General features: G+C 56.3%; 1 protein-coding gene across 1 annotated transcript in view; it reads right to left on the bottom strand.

Moving 5' to 3' along the window:
* Positions 1-15,374, bottom strand: part of sptbn5 (spectrin, beta, non-erythrocytic 5) — a 394,215-nt gene that overhangs the window by 290,928 nt on the left and 87,913 nt on the right. Inside the window, exons 24-25 of the mRNA XM_067991151.1 lie at positions 14,973-15,137; positions 13,561-13,787 (exon numbers count right to left, since the gene is read on the bottom strand). Coding sequence (XP_067847252.1) covers positions 13,561-13,787; positions 14,973-15,137 — 392 coding nt within the window. The remainder of the gene's footprint in view (positions 1-13,560; positions 13,788-14,972; positions 15,138-15,374) is intronic.

Here is a 15,374-nt window from a genome sequence, read left to right as displayed (position 1 = left end):
ATCACAGGCCTAACACCAGTCTCCCCATTCCACTCTACTCCCCCCTCCATCACAGGCCTAACACCAGTCTCCCCATTCCACTCAACTCCCCCCTCCATCACAGGCCTAACACCAGTCTCCCCATTCCACTCTACTCCCTCTCCATTCCAGGCCTAACACCAGTCTCCCCATTCCACTCTACTCCCCCCTCTACCACAGGCCTAACACCAGTCTCCCCATTCCACTCTACTCCCCTCTCCATCACAGTCCTAACACCAGCCTCCCCATTCCACTCTACTCCCCCCTCCATCACAGGCTTAACACCAGTCTCCCCATTCCACTCTAATCCCCCCTCCATCACAGGCCTAACACCAGTCTCCCCATTCCACTCTACTCCCCCCTCCATCACAGGCCTAACACCAGTCTCCCCATTCCACTCTACTCCCCCCTCCATCACAGGCCTAACACCAGTCTCCCCATTCCACTCTACTCCCTCTCCATCACAGGCCTAACACCAGTCTCCCCATTCCACTCTACTCCCCCCTCCATTCCAGGCCTAACACCAGTCTCCCCATTCCACTCTACTCCCCCCTCCATCACAGGCCTAACACCAGTCTCCCCATTCCACTCTACTCCCTCTCCATTCCAGGCCTAACACCAGTCTCCCCATTCCACTCTACTCCCCCCTCTACCACAGGCCTAACACCAGTCTCCCCATTCCACTCTACTCCCCCCTCTACCACAGGCCTAACACCAGTCTCCCCATTCCACTCTACTCCCCCCTCCATCACAGGCCTAACACCAGTCTCCCCATTCCACTCTACTCCCCCCTCCATCACAGGCCTAACACCAGTCTCCCCATTCCACTCTACTCCCCCCTCCATCACAGGCCTAACACCAGTCTCCCCATTCCACTCTACTCCCCCCTCCATCACAGGCCTAACACCAGTCGCCCCATTCCACTCTACTCCCCCCTCCATCACAGGCCTAACACCAGTCGCCCCATTCCACTCTACTCCCCCCTCCATCACAGGCCTAACACCAGTCTCCCCATTCCACTCTACTCCCCCCTCCATTCCAGGCCTAACACCAGTCTCCCCATTCCACTCTACTCCCCCCTCCATCACAGGCCTAACACCAGTCTCCCCATTCCACTCTACTCCCTCTCCATCACAGGCCTAACACCAGTCTCCCCATTCCACTCTACTCCCTCCTCCATCACAGGCCTAACACCAGTCTCCCCATTCCACTCTACTCCCTCTCCATCACAGGCCTAACACCAGTCTCCCCATTCCACTCTACTCCCCTCTCCATCACAGGCCTAACACCAGTCTCCCCATTCCACTCTACTCCCCTCTCCATCACAGGCCTAACACCAGTCTCCCCATTCCACTCTACTCCCCCCTCCATCACAGGCCTAACACCAGTCTCCCCATTCCACTCTACTCCCTCTCCATCACAGGCCTAACACCAGTCTCCCCATTCCACTCTACTCCCCCCTCCATCACAGGCCTAACACCAGTCTCCCCATTCCACTCTACTCCCCCCTCCATTCCAGGCCTAACACCAGTCTCCCCATTCCACTCTACTCCCCCCTCCATCACAGGCCTAACACCAGTCTCCCCATTCCACTCTACTCCCCTCTCCATCACAGGCCTAACACCAGTCTCCCCATTCCACTCTACTCCCCCCTCCATCACAGGCCTAACACCAGTCTCCCCATTCCACTCTACTCCCTCTCCATCACAGGGCTAACACCAGTCTCCCCATTCCACTCTACTCCCCCCTCCATCACAGGCCTAACACCAGTCTCCCCATTCCACTCTACTCCCCCCTCCATCACAGGCCTAACACCAGTCTCCCCATTCCACTCTACTCCCCCCTCCATCACAGGCTTAACACCAGTCTCCCCATTCCACTCTAATCCCCCCTCCATCACAGGCCTAACACCAGTCTCCCCATTCCACTCTACTCTCCCCTCTACCACAGGCCTAACACCAGTCTCCCCATTCCACTCTACTCCCCCCTCCATCACAGGCCTAACACCAGTCTCCCCATTCCACTCTACTCCCCCCTCCATCACAGGCCTAACACCAGTCTCCCCATTCCACTCTACTCCCTCTCCATTCCAGGCCTAACACCAGTCTCCCCATTCCACTCTACTCCCCCCTCTACCACAGGCCTAACACCAGTCTCCCCATTCCACTCTACTCCCCCCTCCATCACAGGCCTAACACCAGTCTCCCCATTCCACTCTACTCCCCCCTCCATCACAGGCCTAACACCAGTCTCCCCATTCCACTCTACTCCCCCCTCCATCACAGGCCTAACACCAGTCTCCCCATTCCACTCTACTCCCTCTCCATTCCAGGCCTAACACCAGTCTCCCCATTCCACTCTACTCCCCCCTCTACCACAGGCCTAACACCAGTCTCCCCATTCCACTCTACTCCCCCCTCCATCACAGGCCTAACACCAGTCTCCCCATTCCACTCTACTCCCCCCTCTACCACAGGCCTAACACCAGTCTCCCCATTCCACTCTACTCCCCCCTCCATCACAGGCCTAACACCAGTCTCCCCATTCCACTCTACTCCCCCCTCCATCACAGGCCTAACACCAGTCTCCCCATTCCACTCTACTCCCCCCTCCATCACAGGCCTAACACCAGTCTCCCCATTCCACTCTACTCCCTCTCCATCACAGGCCTAACACCAGTCTCCCCATTCCACTCTACTCCCCCCTCTACCACAGGCCGAACACCAGTCTCCCCATTCCACTCTACTCCCCTCTCCATCACAGGCCTAACACCAGTCTCCCCATTCCACTCTACTCCCCCCTCCATCACAGGCCTAACACCAGTCTCCCCATTCCACTCTACTCCCTCTCCATCACAGGCCTAACACCAGTCTCCCCATTCCACTCTACTCCCCCCTCCATCACAGGCCTAACACCAGTCTCCCCATTCCACTCTACTCCCCCCTCCATCACAGGCCTAACACCAGTCGCCCCATTCCACTCTACTCCCCTCTCCATCACAGGCCTAACACCAGTCTCCCCATTCCACTCTACTCCCCCCTCCATCACAGGCCTAACACCAGTCTCCCCATTCCACTCTACTCCCCCCTCCATCACAGGCCTAACACCAGTCTCCCCATTCCACTCTACTCCCTCTCCATCAGAGGCCTAACACCAGTCTCCCCATTCCACTCTACTCCCCCCTCCATCACAGGCCTAACACCAGTCTCCCCATTCCACTCTACTCCCCTCTCCATCACAGGCCTAACACCAGTCTCCCCATTCCACTCTACTCCCCCCTCCATCACAGGCCTAACACCAGTCTCCCCATTCCACTCTACTCCCCCCTCTACCACAGGCCTAACACCAGTCTCCCCATTCCACTCTACTCCCCCCTCTACCACAGGCCTAACACCAGTCTCCCCATTCCACTCTACTCCCCCCTCCATCACAGGCCTAACACCAGTCTCCCCATTCCACTCTACTCCCCCCTCCATTCCAGGCCTAACACCAGTCTCCCCATTCCACTCTACTCCCTCTCCATTCCAGGCCTAACACCAGTCTCCCCATTCCACTCTACTCCCTCTCCATCACAGGCCTAACACCAGTCTCCCCATTCCACTCTACTCCCCTCTCCATCACAGGCCTAACACCAGTCTCCCCATTCCACTCTACTCCCCCCTCTACCACAGGCCTAACACCAGTCTCCCCATTCCACTCTACTCCCCCCTCCATCACAGGCCTAACACCAGTCTCCCCATTCCACTCTACTCCCTCTCCATTCCAGGCCGAACACCAGTCTCCCCATTCCACTCTACTCCCCCCTCCATCACAGGCCTAACACCAGTCTCCCCATTCCACTCTACTCCCCCCTCCATCACAGGCCTAACACCAGTCTCCCCATTCCACTCTACTCCCCTCTCCATCACAGGCCTAACACCAGTCTCCCCATTCCACTCTACTCCCCCCTCCATCACAGGCCTAACACCAGTCTCCCCATTCCACTCTACTCCCCTCTCCATCACAGGCCTAACACCAGTCTCCCCATTCCACTCTACTCCCCCCTCCATCACAGGCCTAACACCAGTCTCCCCATTCCACTCTACTCCCCCCTCTACCACAGGCCTAACACCAGTCTCCCCATTCCACTCTACTCCCCCCTCCATCACAGGCCTAACACCAGTCTCCCCATTCCACTCTACTCCCCCCTCCATCACAGGCCTAACACCAGTCTCCCCATTCCACTCTACTCCCCCCTCTACCACAGGCCTAACACCAGTCTCCCCATTCCACTCTACTCCCTCTCCATCACAGGCCTAACACCAGTCGCCCCATTCCACTCTACTCCCCCCTCCATCACAGGCCTAACACCAGTCTCCCCATTCCACTCTACTCCCCCCTCCATCACAGGCCTAACACCAGTCTCCCCATTCCACTCTACTCCCCCCTCTACCACAGGCCTAACACCAGTCTCCCCATTCCACTCTACTCCCCCCTCCATCACAGGCCTAACACCAGTCTCCCCATTCCACTCTACTCCCTCTCCATCACAGGCCTAACACCAGTCTCCCCATTCCACTCTACTCCCCCCTCTACCACAGGCCTAACACCAGTCTCCCCATTCCACTCTACTCCCCTCTCCATCACAGGCCTAACACCAGCCTCCCCATTCCACTCTACTCCCCTCTCCATCACAGGCCTAACACCAGTCTCCCCATTCCACTCTACTCCCCCCTCCATCACAGGCCTAACACCAGTCTCCCCATTCCACTCTACTCCCCCCTCCATCACAGGCCTAACACCAGTCTCCCCATTCCACTCTACTCCCCCCTCCATCACAGGCCTAACACCAGTCTCCCCATTCCACTCTACTCCCCTCTCCATCACAGGCCTAACACCAGTCTCCCCATTCCACTCTACTCCCCCGTCCATCACAGGCCTAACACCAGTCTCCCCATTCCACTCTACTCCCCCCCTCCATCACAGGCCTAACACCAGTCTCCCCATTCCACTCTACTCCCCCCTCCATCACAGGCCTAACACCAGTCTCCCCATTCCACTCTACTCCCCCCTCCATCACAGGCCTAACACCAGTCTCCCCATTCCACTCTACTCCCCCCCTCCATCACAGGCCTAACACCAGTCTCCCCATTCCACTCTACTCCCTCTCCATCACAGGCCTAACACCAGTCTCCCCATTCCACTCTACTCCCCCGTCCATCACAGGCCTAACACCAGTCTCCCCATTCCACTATACTCCCCCCTCCATCACAGGCCTAACACCAGTCTCCCCATTCCACTCTACTCCCCCCTCCATCACAGGCCTAACACCAGTCTCCCCATTCCACTCTACTCCCCCCTCCATCACAGGCCTAACACCAGTCTCCCCATTCCACTCTACTCCCCCCTCCATCACAGGCCTAACACCAGTCTCCCCATTCCACTCTACTCCCCCCTCCATCACAGGCCTAACACCAGTCTCCCCATTCCACTCTACTCCCCCTCCATTCCAGGCCTAACACCAGTCTCCCCATTCCACTCTACTCCCCCTCCATCACAGTCCTAACACCAGTCTCCCCATTCCACTCTACTCCCCCCTCCATCACAGGCCTAACACCAGTCTCCCCATTCCACTCTACTCCCCCCTCCATCACAGGCCTAACACCAGTCTCCCCATTCCACTCTACTCCCCCCTCCATCACAGGCCTAACACCAGTCTCCCCATTCCACTCTACTCCCTCTCCATCACAGGCCTAACACCAGTCTCCCCATTCCACTCTACTCCCCCCTCCATCACAGGCCTAACACCAGTCTCCCCATTCCACTCTACTCCCTCTCCATCACAGGCCTAACACCAGTCTCCCCATTCCACTCTACTCCCCCCTCCATCACAGGCCTAACACCAGTCTCCCCATTCCACTCTACTCCCCCCTCCATCACAGGCCTAACACCAGTCTCCCCATTCCACTCTACTCCCTCTCCATCACAGGCCTAACACCAGTCTCCCCATTCCACTCTACTCCCCCCTCCATCACAGGCCTAACACCAGTCTCCCCATTCCACTCTACTCCCCCCTCCATCACAGGCCTAACACCAGTCTCCCCATTCCACTCTACTCCCCCCTCCATCACAGGCCTAACACCAGTCTCCCCATTCCACTCTACTCCCTCTCCATCACAGGCCTAACACCAGTCTCCCCATTCCACTCTACTCCCCCCCTCTACCACAGGCCTAACACCAGTCTCCCCATTCCACTCTACTCCCCCCTCCATCACAGGCCTAACACCAGTCTCCCCATTCCACTCTACTCCCCCCTCCATCACAGGCCTAACACCAGTCTCCCCATTCCACTCTACTCCCTCTCCATCACAGGCCTAACACCAGTCTCCCCATTCCACTCTACTCCCCCCTCCATTCCAGGCCTAACACCAGTCTCCCCATTCCACTCTACTCCCCCCTCTACCACAGGCCTAACACCAGTCTCCCCATTCCACTCTACTCCCCCCTCCATCACAGGCCTAACACCAGTCTCCCCATTCCACTCTACTCCCTCTCCATCACAGGCCGAACACCAGTCTCCCCATTCCACTCTACTCCCCCCTCCATCACAGGCCTAACACCAGTCTCCCCATTCCACTCTACTCCCTCTCCATCACAGGCCTAACACCAGTCTCCCCATTCCACTCTACTCCCCCCTCCATCACAGGCCTAACACCAGTCTCCCCATTCCACTCTACTCCCTCTCCATCACAGGCCTAACACCAGTCTCCCCATTCCACTCTACTCCCCCCTCCATCACAGGCCTAACACCAGTCTCCCCATTCCACTCTACTCCCCCTCCATCACAGGCCTAACACCAGTCTCCCCATTCCACTCTACTCCCTCTCCATCACAGGCCTAACACCAGTCTCCCCATTCCACTCTACTCCCCCCTCCATCACAGGCCTAACACCAGTCTCCCCATTCCACTCTACTCCCCTCTCCATCACAGGCCTAACACCAGTCTCCCCATTCCACTCTACTCCCCCCTCCATCACAGGCCTAACACCAGTCTCCCCATTCCACTCTACTCCCCTCTCCATCACAGGCCTAACACCAGTCTCCCCATTCCACTCCACTCCCCCCTCCATCACAGGCCTAACACCAGTCTCCCCATTCCACTCTACTCCCCCCTCCATCACAGGCCTAACACCAGTCTCCCCATTCCACTCTACTCCCCCCTCCATCACAGGCCTAACACCAGTCTCCCCATTCCACTCTACTCCCCCCTCCATCACAGGCCTAACACCAGTCTCCCCATTCCACTCTACTCCCCCCTCCATCACAGGCCTAACACCAGTCTCCCCATTCCACTCTACTCCCCCCTCCATCACAGGCCTAACACCAGTCTCCCCATTCCACTCTACTCCCCCCTCCATCACAGGCCTAACACCAGTCTCCCCATTCCACTCTACTCCCCTCTCCATCACAGGCCTAACACCAGTCTCCCCATTCCACTCTACTCCCCCCTCCATCACAGGCCTAACACCAGTCTCCCCATTCCACTCTACTCCCCCCTCCATCACAGGCCTAACACCAGTCTCCCCATTCCACTCTACTCCCCTCTCCATCACAGGCCTAACACCAGTCTCCCCATTCCACTCTACTCCCCTCTCCATCACAGGCCTAACACCAGTCTCCCCATTCCACTCTACTCCCCCCTCCATTCCAGGCCTAACACCAGTCTCCCCATTCCACTCTACTCCCCTCTCCATCACAGGCCTAACACCAGTCTCCCCATTCCACTCTACTCCCTCTCCATTCCAGGCCTAACACCAGTCTCCCCATTCCACTCTACTCCCTCTCCATTCCAGGCCTAACACCAGTCTCCCCATTCCACTCTACTCCCCCCTCCATCACAGGCCTAACACCAGTCTCCCCATTCCACTCTACTCCCTCTCCATTCCAGGCCTAACACCAGTCTCCCCATTCCACTCTACTCCCCCCTCTACCACAGGCCTAACACCAGTCTCCCCATTCCACTCTACTCCCCCCTCCATCACAGGCCTAACACCAGTCTCCCCATTCCACTCTACTCCCTCTCCATTCCAGGCCTAACACCAGTCTCCCCATTCCACTCTACTCCCCCCTCTACCACAGGCCTAACACCAGTCTCCCCATTCCACTCTACTCCCTCTCCATCACAGGCCTAACACCAGTCTCCCCATTCCACTCTACTCCCCCCTCCATCACAGGCCTAACACCAGTCTCCCCATTCCACTCTACTCCCCTCTCCATCACAGGCCTAACACCAGTCTCCCCATTCCACTCTACTCCCCCCTCCATTCCAAGCCTAACACCAGTCTCCCCATTCCACTCTACTCCCCCCTCCATCACAGTCCTAACACCAGTCTCCCCATTCCACTCTACTCCCCCCTCCATCACAGTCCTAACACCAGTCTCCCCATTCCACTCTACTCCCCCCTCCATCACAGGCCTAACACCAGTCTCCCCATTCCACTCTACTCCCTCTCCATCACAGGCCTAACACCAGTCTCCCCATTCCACTCTACTCCCCCCTCCATTCCAAGCCTAACACCAGTCTCCCCATTCCACTCTACTCCCCCCTCCATCACAGGCCTAACACCAGTCTCCCCATTCCACTCTACTCCCCCCTCCATCACAGTCCTAACACCAGTCTCCCCATTCCACTCTACTCCCCCCTCTACCACAGGCCTAACACCAGTCTCCCCATTCCACTCTACTCCCCTCTCCATCACAGGCCTAACACCAGTCTCCCCATTCCACTCTACTCCCCTCTCCATCACAGGCCTAACACCAGTCTCCCCATTCCACTCTACTCCCCCCTCCATCACAGGCCTAACACCAGTCTCCCCATTCCACTCTACTCCCCCCTCCATCACAGGCCTAACACCAGTCTCCCCATTCCACTCTACTCCCCCCTCCATTCCAAGCCTAACACCAGTCTCCCCATTCCACTCTACTCCCCCCTCCATCACAGGCCTAACACCAGTCTCCCCATTCCACTCTACTCCCCTCTCCATCACAGGCCTAACACCAGTCTCCCCATTCCACTCTACTCCCCCCTCCATCACAGGCCTAACACCAGTCTCCCCATTCCACTCTACTCCCCCCTCCATCACAGGCCTAACACCAGTCTCCCCATTCCACTCTACTCCCCCCTCCATCACAGGCCTAACACCAGTCTCCCCATTCCACTCTACTCCCCCCTCCATCACAGGCCTAACACCAGTCTCCCCATTCCACTCTACTCCCCCCTCCATCACAGGCCTAACACCAGTCTCCCCATTCCACTCTACTCCCCCCTCCATCACAGGCCTAACACCAGTCTCCCCATTCCACTCTACTCCCCCCTCCATTCCAAGCCTAACACCAGTCTCCCCATTCCAATCTACTCCCCTCTCCATCACAGGCCTAACACCAGTCTCCCCATTCCACTCTACTCCCCCCTCCACCACAGGCCTAACACCAGTCTCCCCATTCCACTCTACTCCCCCCTCCATTCCAAGCCTAACACCAGTCTCCCCATTCCACTCTACTCCCCCCTCCATCACAGGCCTAACACCAGTCTCCCCATTCCACTCTACTCCCCCCTCCATCACAGGCCTCACACCAGTCTCCCCATTCCACTCTACTCCCTCTCCATCACAGGCCTAACACCAGTCTCCCCATTCCACTCTACTCCCCCCTCCATCACAGGCCTAACACCAGTCTCCCCATTCCACTCTACTCCCTCTCCATCACAGGCCTAACACCAGTCTCCCCATTCCACTCTACTCCCCCCTCCATCACAGGCCTAACACCAGTCTCCCCATTCCACTCTACTCCCTCTCCATCACAGGCCTAACACCAGTCTCCCCATTCCACTCTACTCCCCCCTCCATCACAGGCCTAACACCAGTCTCCCCATTCCACTCTACTCCCTCTCCATCACAGGCCTAACACCAGTCTCCCCATTCCACTCTACTCCCCCCTCCATCACAGGCCTAACACCAGTCTCCCCATTCCACTCTACTCCCTCTCCATTCCAGGCCGAACACCAGTCTCCCCATTCCACTCTGCTCCCCCCCTCTACCACAGGCCTAACACCAGTCTCCCCATTCCACTCTACTCCCCCCTCCATCACAGTCCTAACACCAGTCTCCCCATTCCACTCTACTCCCCCCTCCATCACAGGCCTAACACCAGTCTCCCCATTCCACTCTACTCCCCCCTCCATCACAGGCCTAACACCAGTCTCCCCGTTCCACTCTACTCCCTCTCCATCACAGGCCTAACACCAGTCTCCCCATTCCACTCTACTCCCCCCTCTACCACAGGCCTAACACCAGTCTCCCCATTCCACTCTACTCCCCCCTCCATCACAGGCCTAACACCAGTCTCCCCATTCCACTCTACTCCCCCCTCCATCACAGGCCTAACACCAGTCTCCCCATTCCACTCTACTCCCCCCTCTACCACAGGCCTAACACCAGTCTCCCCATTCCACTCTACTCCCCCCTCCATCACAGGCCTAACACCAGTCTCCCCATTCCACTCTACTCCCCCCTCCATCACAGGCCTAACACCAGTCTCCCCATTCCACTCTACTCCCCCCTCTACCACAGGCCTAACACCAGTCTCCCCATTCCACTCTACTCCCTCTCCATCACAGGCCTAACACCAGTCTCCACATTCCACTCTACTCCCCTCTCCATCACAGGCCTAACACCAGTCTCCCCATTCCACTCTACTCCCCCCTCCATCACAGGCCTAACACCAGTCTCCCCATTCCACTCTGCTCCCCCCTCCATCACAGGCCTAACACCAGTCTCCCCATTCCACTCCACTCCCCCCTCCATCACAGGCCTAACACCAGTCTCCCCATTCCACTCTACTCCCCCCTCCATCACAGGCCTAACACCAGTCTCCCCATTCCACTCTACTCCCTCTCCATCACAGGCCTAACACCAGTCTCCCCATTCCACTCTACTCCCCCCTCCATCACAGGCCTAACACCAGTCTCCCCATTCCACTCTACTCCCCCCTCCATCACAGGCCTAACACCAGTCTCCCCATTCCACTCTACTCCCCTCTCCATCACAGGCCTAACACCAGTCTCCCCATTCCACTCTACTCCCTCTCCATCACAGGCCTAACACCAGTCTCCCCATTCCACTCTACTCCCTCTCCATTCCAGGCCTAACACCAGTCTCCCCATTCCACTCTACTCCCTCTCCATTCCAGGCCTAACACCAGTCTCCCCATTCCACTCTACTCCCCCCTCCATCACAGGCCTAACACCAGTCTCCCCATTCCACTCTACTCCCCCCTCCATCACAGGCCTAACACCAGTCTCCCCATTCCACTCTACTCCCCCCTCCATCACAGGCCTAACACCAGTCTCCCCATTCCACTCTACTCCCCCCTCTACCACAGGCCTAACACCAGTCTCCCCATTCCACTCTACTCCCCCCTCCATCACAGGCCTAACACCAGTCTCCCCATTCCACTCTACTCCCCCCTCCATCACAGGCCTAACACCAGTCTCCCCATTCCACTCTACTCCCTCTCCATCACAGGCCTAACACCAGTCTCCACATTCCACTCTACTCCCCTCTCCATCACAGGCCTAACACCAGTCTCCCCATTCCACTCTACTCCCCCCCTCCATCACAGGCCTAACACCAGTCTCCCCATTCCACTCTACTCCCCCCTCCATCACAGGCCTAACACCAGTCTCCCCATTCCACTCTACTCCCCCCTCCATCACAGGCCTAACACCAGTCTCCCCATTCCACTCTACTCCCCCCTCCATCACAGGCCTAACACCAGTCTCCCCATTCCACTCTACTCCCCCCTCCATCACAGGCCTAACACCAGTCTCCCCATTCCACTCTACTCCCTCTCCATCACAGGCCTAACACCAGTCTCCCCATTCCACTCTACTCCCTCTCCATCACAGGCCTAACACCAGTCTCCCCATTCCACTCTACTCCCCCCTCCATCACAGGCCTAACACCAGTCTCCCCATTCCACTCTACTCCCTCTCCATCACAGGCCTAACACCAGTCTCCACATTCCACTCTACTCCCCTCTCCATCACAGGCCTAACACCAGTCTCCCCATTCCACTCTACTCCCCCCTCCATCACAGGCCTAACACCAGTCTCCCCATTCCACTCTACTCCCCCCTCCATCACAGGCCTAACACCAGTCTCCCCATTCCACTCTACTCCCCCCTCCATCACAGGCCTAACACCAGTCTCCCCATTCCACTCTGCTCCCTCTCCATCACAGGCCTAACACCAGTCTCCCCATTCCACTCTACTCCCCCCTCCATCACAGGCCTAACACCAGTCTCCCCATTCCACTCTACTCCCCCCTCTACCACAGGCCTAACACCAGTCTCCCCATTCCACTCTACTCCCCCCTCCATCACAGGCCTAACACCAGTCTCCCCATTCCACTCTACTCCCCCCTCCATCACAGGCCTAACACCAGTCTCCCCATTCCACTCTACTCCCTCTCCATCACAGGCCTAACACCAGTCTCCCCATTCCACTCTACTCCCCCCTCTACCACAGGCCTAACACCAGTCTCCCCATTCCACTCTACTCCCCCCTCCATCACAGGCCTAACACCAGTCTCCCCATTCCACTCTACTCCCCCCTCTACCACAGGCCTAACACCAGTCTCCCCATTCCACTCTACTCCCCCCTCCATCACAGGCCTAACACCAGTCTCCCCATTCCACTCTACTCCCCCCTCCATCACAGGCCTAACACCAGTCTCCCCATTCCACTCTACTCCCTCTCCATCACAGGCCTAACACCAGTCGCCCCATTCCACTCTACTCCCCCCTCCATCACAGGCCTAACACCAGTCTCCCCATTCCACTCTACTCCCCCCTCCATCACAGGCCTAACACCAGTCCCCCCATTCCACTCTACTCCCCCCTCCATCACAGGCCTAACACCAGTCTCCCCATTCCACTCTACTCCCCCCTCCATCACAGGCCTAACACCAGTCTCCCCATTCCACTCTACTCCCCCCTCTACCACAGTCCTAACACCAGTCTCCCCATTCCACTCTACTCCCCTCTCCATCACAGGCCTAACACCAGTCTCCCCATTCCACTCTACTCCCCCCTCCATCACAGGCCTAACACCAGTCTCCCCATTCCACTCTACTCCCCCCTCTACCACAGTCCTAACACCAGTCTCCCCATTCCACTCTACTCCCCCCTCCATCACAGGCCTAACACCAGTCTCCCCATTCCACTCTACTCCCCCCTCCATCACAGGCCTAACACCAGTCTCCCCATTCCACTCTACTCCCCCCTCTACCACAGGCCTAACACCAGTCTCCCCATTCCACTCTACTCCCCCCTCCATCACAGGCCTAACACCAGTCTCCCCATTCCACTCTACTCCCCCCTCCATCACAGGCCTAACACCAGTCTCCCCATTCCACTCTACTCCCCTCTCCATCACAGGCCTAACACCAGTCTCCCCATTCCACTCTACTCCCCCCTCCATCACAGGCCTAACACCAGTCTCACCAGTCCAGATGTTTCTTTGTCTGTTCCAGTATCCTCTGAGAGTCGAAATGATCTGTCGCCACCTTCCTGGCACGGTTTACAATGCTGTTCATTTTCTCTGCGAGTTCCCGCATGTCGCCCTCCAGCCACTTGTGTTCCTTCAGCAAAAGTCTGCTCGACCGCAGGTCATGACCCGTGTCGTTGTTCTGAATCATCTTCTCAATCCGTTCCAGCTTTTCTTTAGCATCCTAGGAAAACAGAGAGAGGTAGAGAGTGGATCACAGGAAAAACAACCACAGTCAAACCCTGAATCATAATAAATAGTGTCAGTCAGACCGTGCATCACAGTCAAACTCCCACAAGGCACAGAGTGAGTATTGTTACTTGTAGCTGGTTTACAACATAAAGTTTTACTTTAAATTCATGGCTCCTCTTCCACTGCATCACCAAAGCAATCTATCCTCGCTGCATGATTTAAGGTGTCGAATGTTCACTGTGATCCTGCAAACACTAGGAACAGTGCAGTATGGGGTAGTGCCAGCCTGAATTAGGCACATCCCACTGAGCCCCAACTTCTGGGTCAGGGCTCATTGGTATGGGCGGGGGGGAACTCCCAGACTGATTTGAGCCTATTGTTAGGAACCTGCTTAGTTGGTGTGATGGATGAGACTTCCTGTGCAGGCCAGCTTGGCTCTGTTGGTCGCACTCTCATCTCTGAGTCAGAAGGTCATGAGTTCAATTCCCACTCCAGAGATTTGAGCACATAACCCAGGCCGACACTCCCAGAGTCAGTACTGAGGGAGTGCTACACTGCCGGAGGTGCTGTCTTTTGGATGAGCCATTAAACCGAGGCCCCATCTGCCCTCTCAGGTGGATTTAAAAGATCCCATGGCACTATTTGAAGAAGAGCAGGGGAGTTCTCCCCAGTGTCCTGGGTGATATTTATCCCATAACCAACATCAATAAAAAAAGAAAAAGGTTGTCTGGTCACCATCACGTTGTCTGTTTGTGGGACCTTGCAGTGTGCAAATTGGCTGCTGCGTTTCCTACATTACAACAATGACCACACTTCAAAAGTACATCATTGGCTGCAGAGTGCTTTGGGACATCCTGAGATTGTAAAAGGCTCCATATAAATTCAAGTTTTTCTTTTCTTTCTATAAACACTCTGAAGCATAATACCACAGCCACATATATTGCTATGTAAGTAATGTTGGAATGGGTGTCACACAGGCAGCATTCTAACACATGCTCTTCTGTTTCTATAGATTTCTCACATAGACCAACCGAAAGCAAGACAACACCTCACTTGTCATAACTCCTGGCATGGGTACATCCACCCCGGGAGACAGGGCCCAATCCTGGTCATGGATATAGTACCCGTGCCCCCACGTTAAACACCCCCCTCACACTGGCTGAAAGGACGTGCCCACCTGCAATAGCTCCATGAGCTGCTCTTGTTGTCCGGCTTGCCTCATTTTGTCCCCACGCTCCACCATCTTATTGTGAAGCTCCGTCCACTTCTCCCTCAGAGCCACAAGTCGGGATTTTATGTCGTCCCTGGCGTAATGGTTCTCCTGGATGAGATCATTTCCTGTCTAATGATGAAAACACAAACCATGGCTGAAGTACGATACAGAGATACGCAGTAACACATGGGTCACTAAACATATCCATCACTGTCATACAAGACAATTTTACACATTTTATCCCTTCCTAAAGTTTCTGAGCTAGCTCCCCAATGTCTGGGTGTAAATCCTGTGGTACTAAATTTAACAAAACCCCAGGTTCCATGCCCAGTCTGTACTGAGTTAACTGGTCTGATGGGGGTCTGT

Source organism: Heptranchias perlo, chromosome 10 (genome assembly GCF_035084215.1).
Source record: "Heptranchias perlo isolate sHepPer1 chromosome 10, sHepPer1.hap1, whole genome shotgun sequence".
NCBI classification, from domain to species: domain Eukaryota; kingdom Metazoa; phylum Chordata; class Chondrichthyes; order Hexanchiformes; family Hexanchidae; genus Heptranchias; species Heptranchias perlo.
This window is presented reverse-complemented; position numbering and strand designations above follow the sequence as displayed.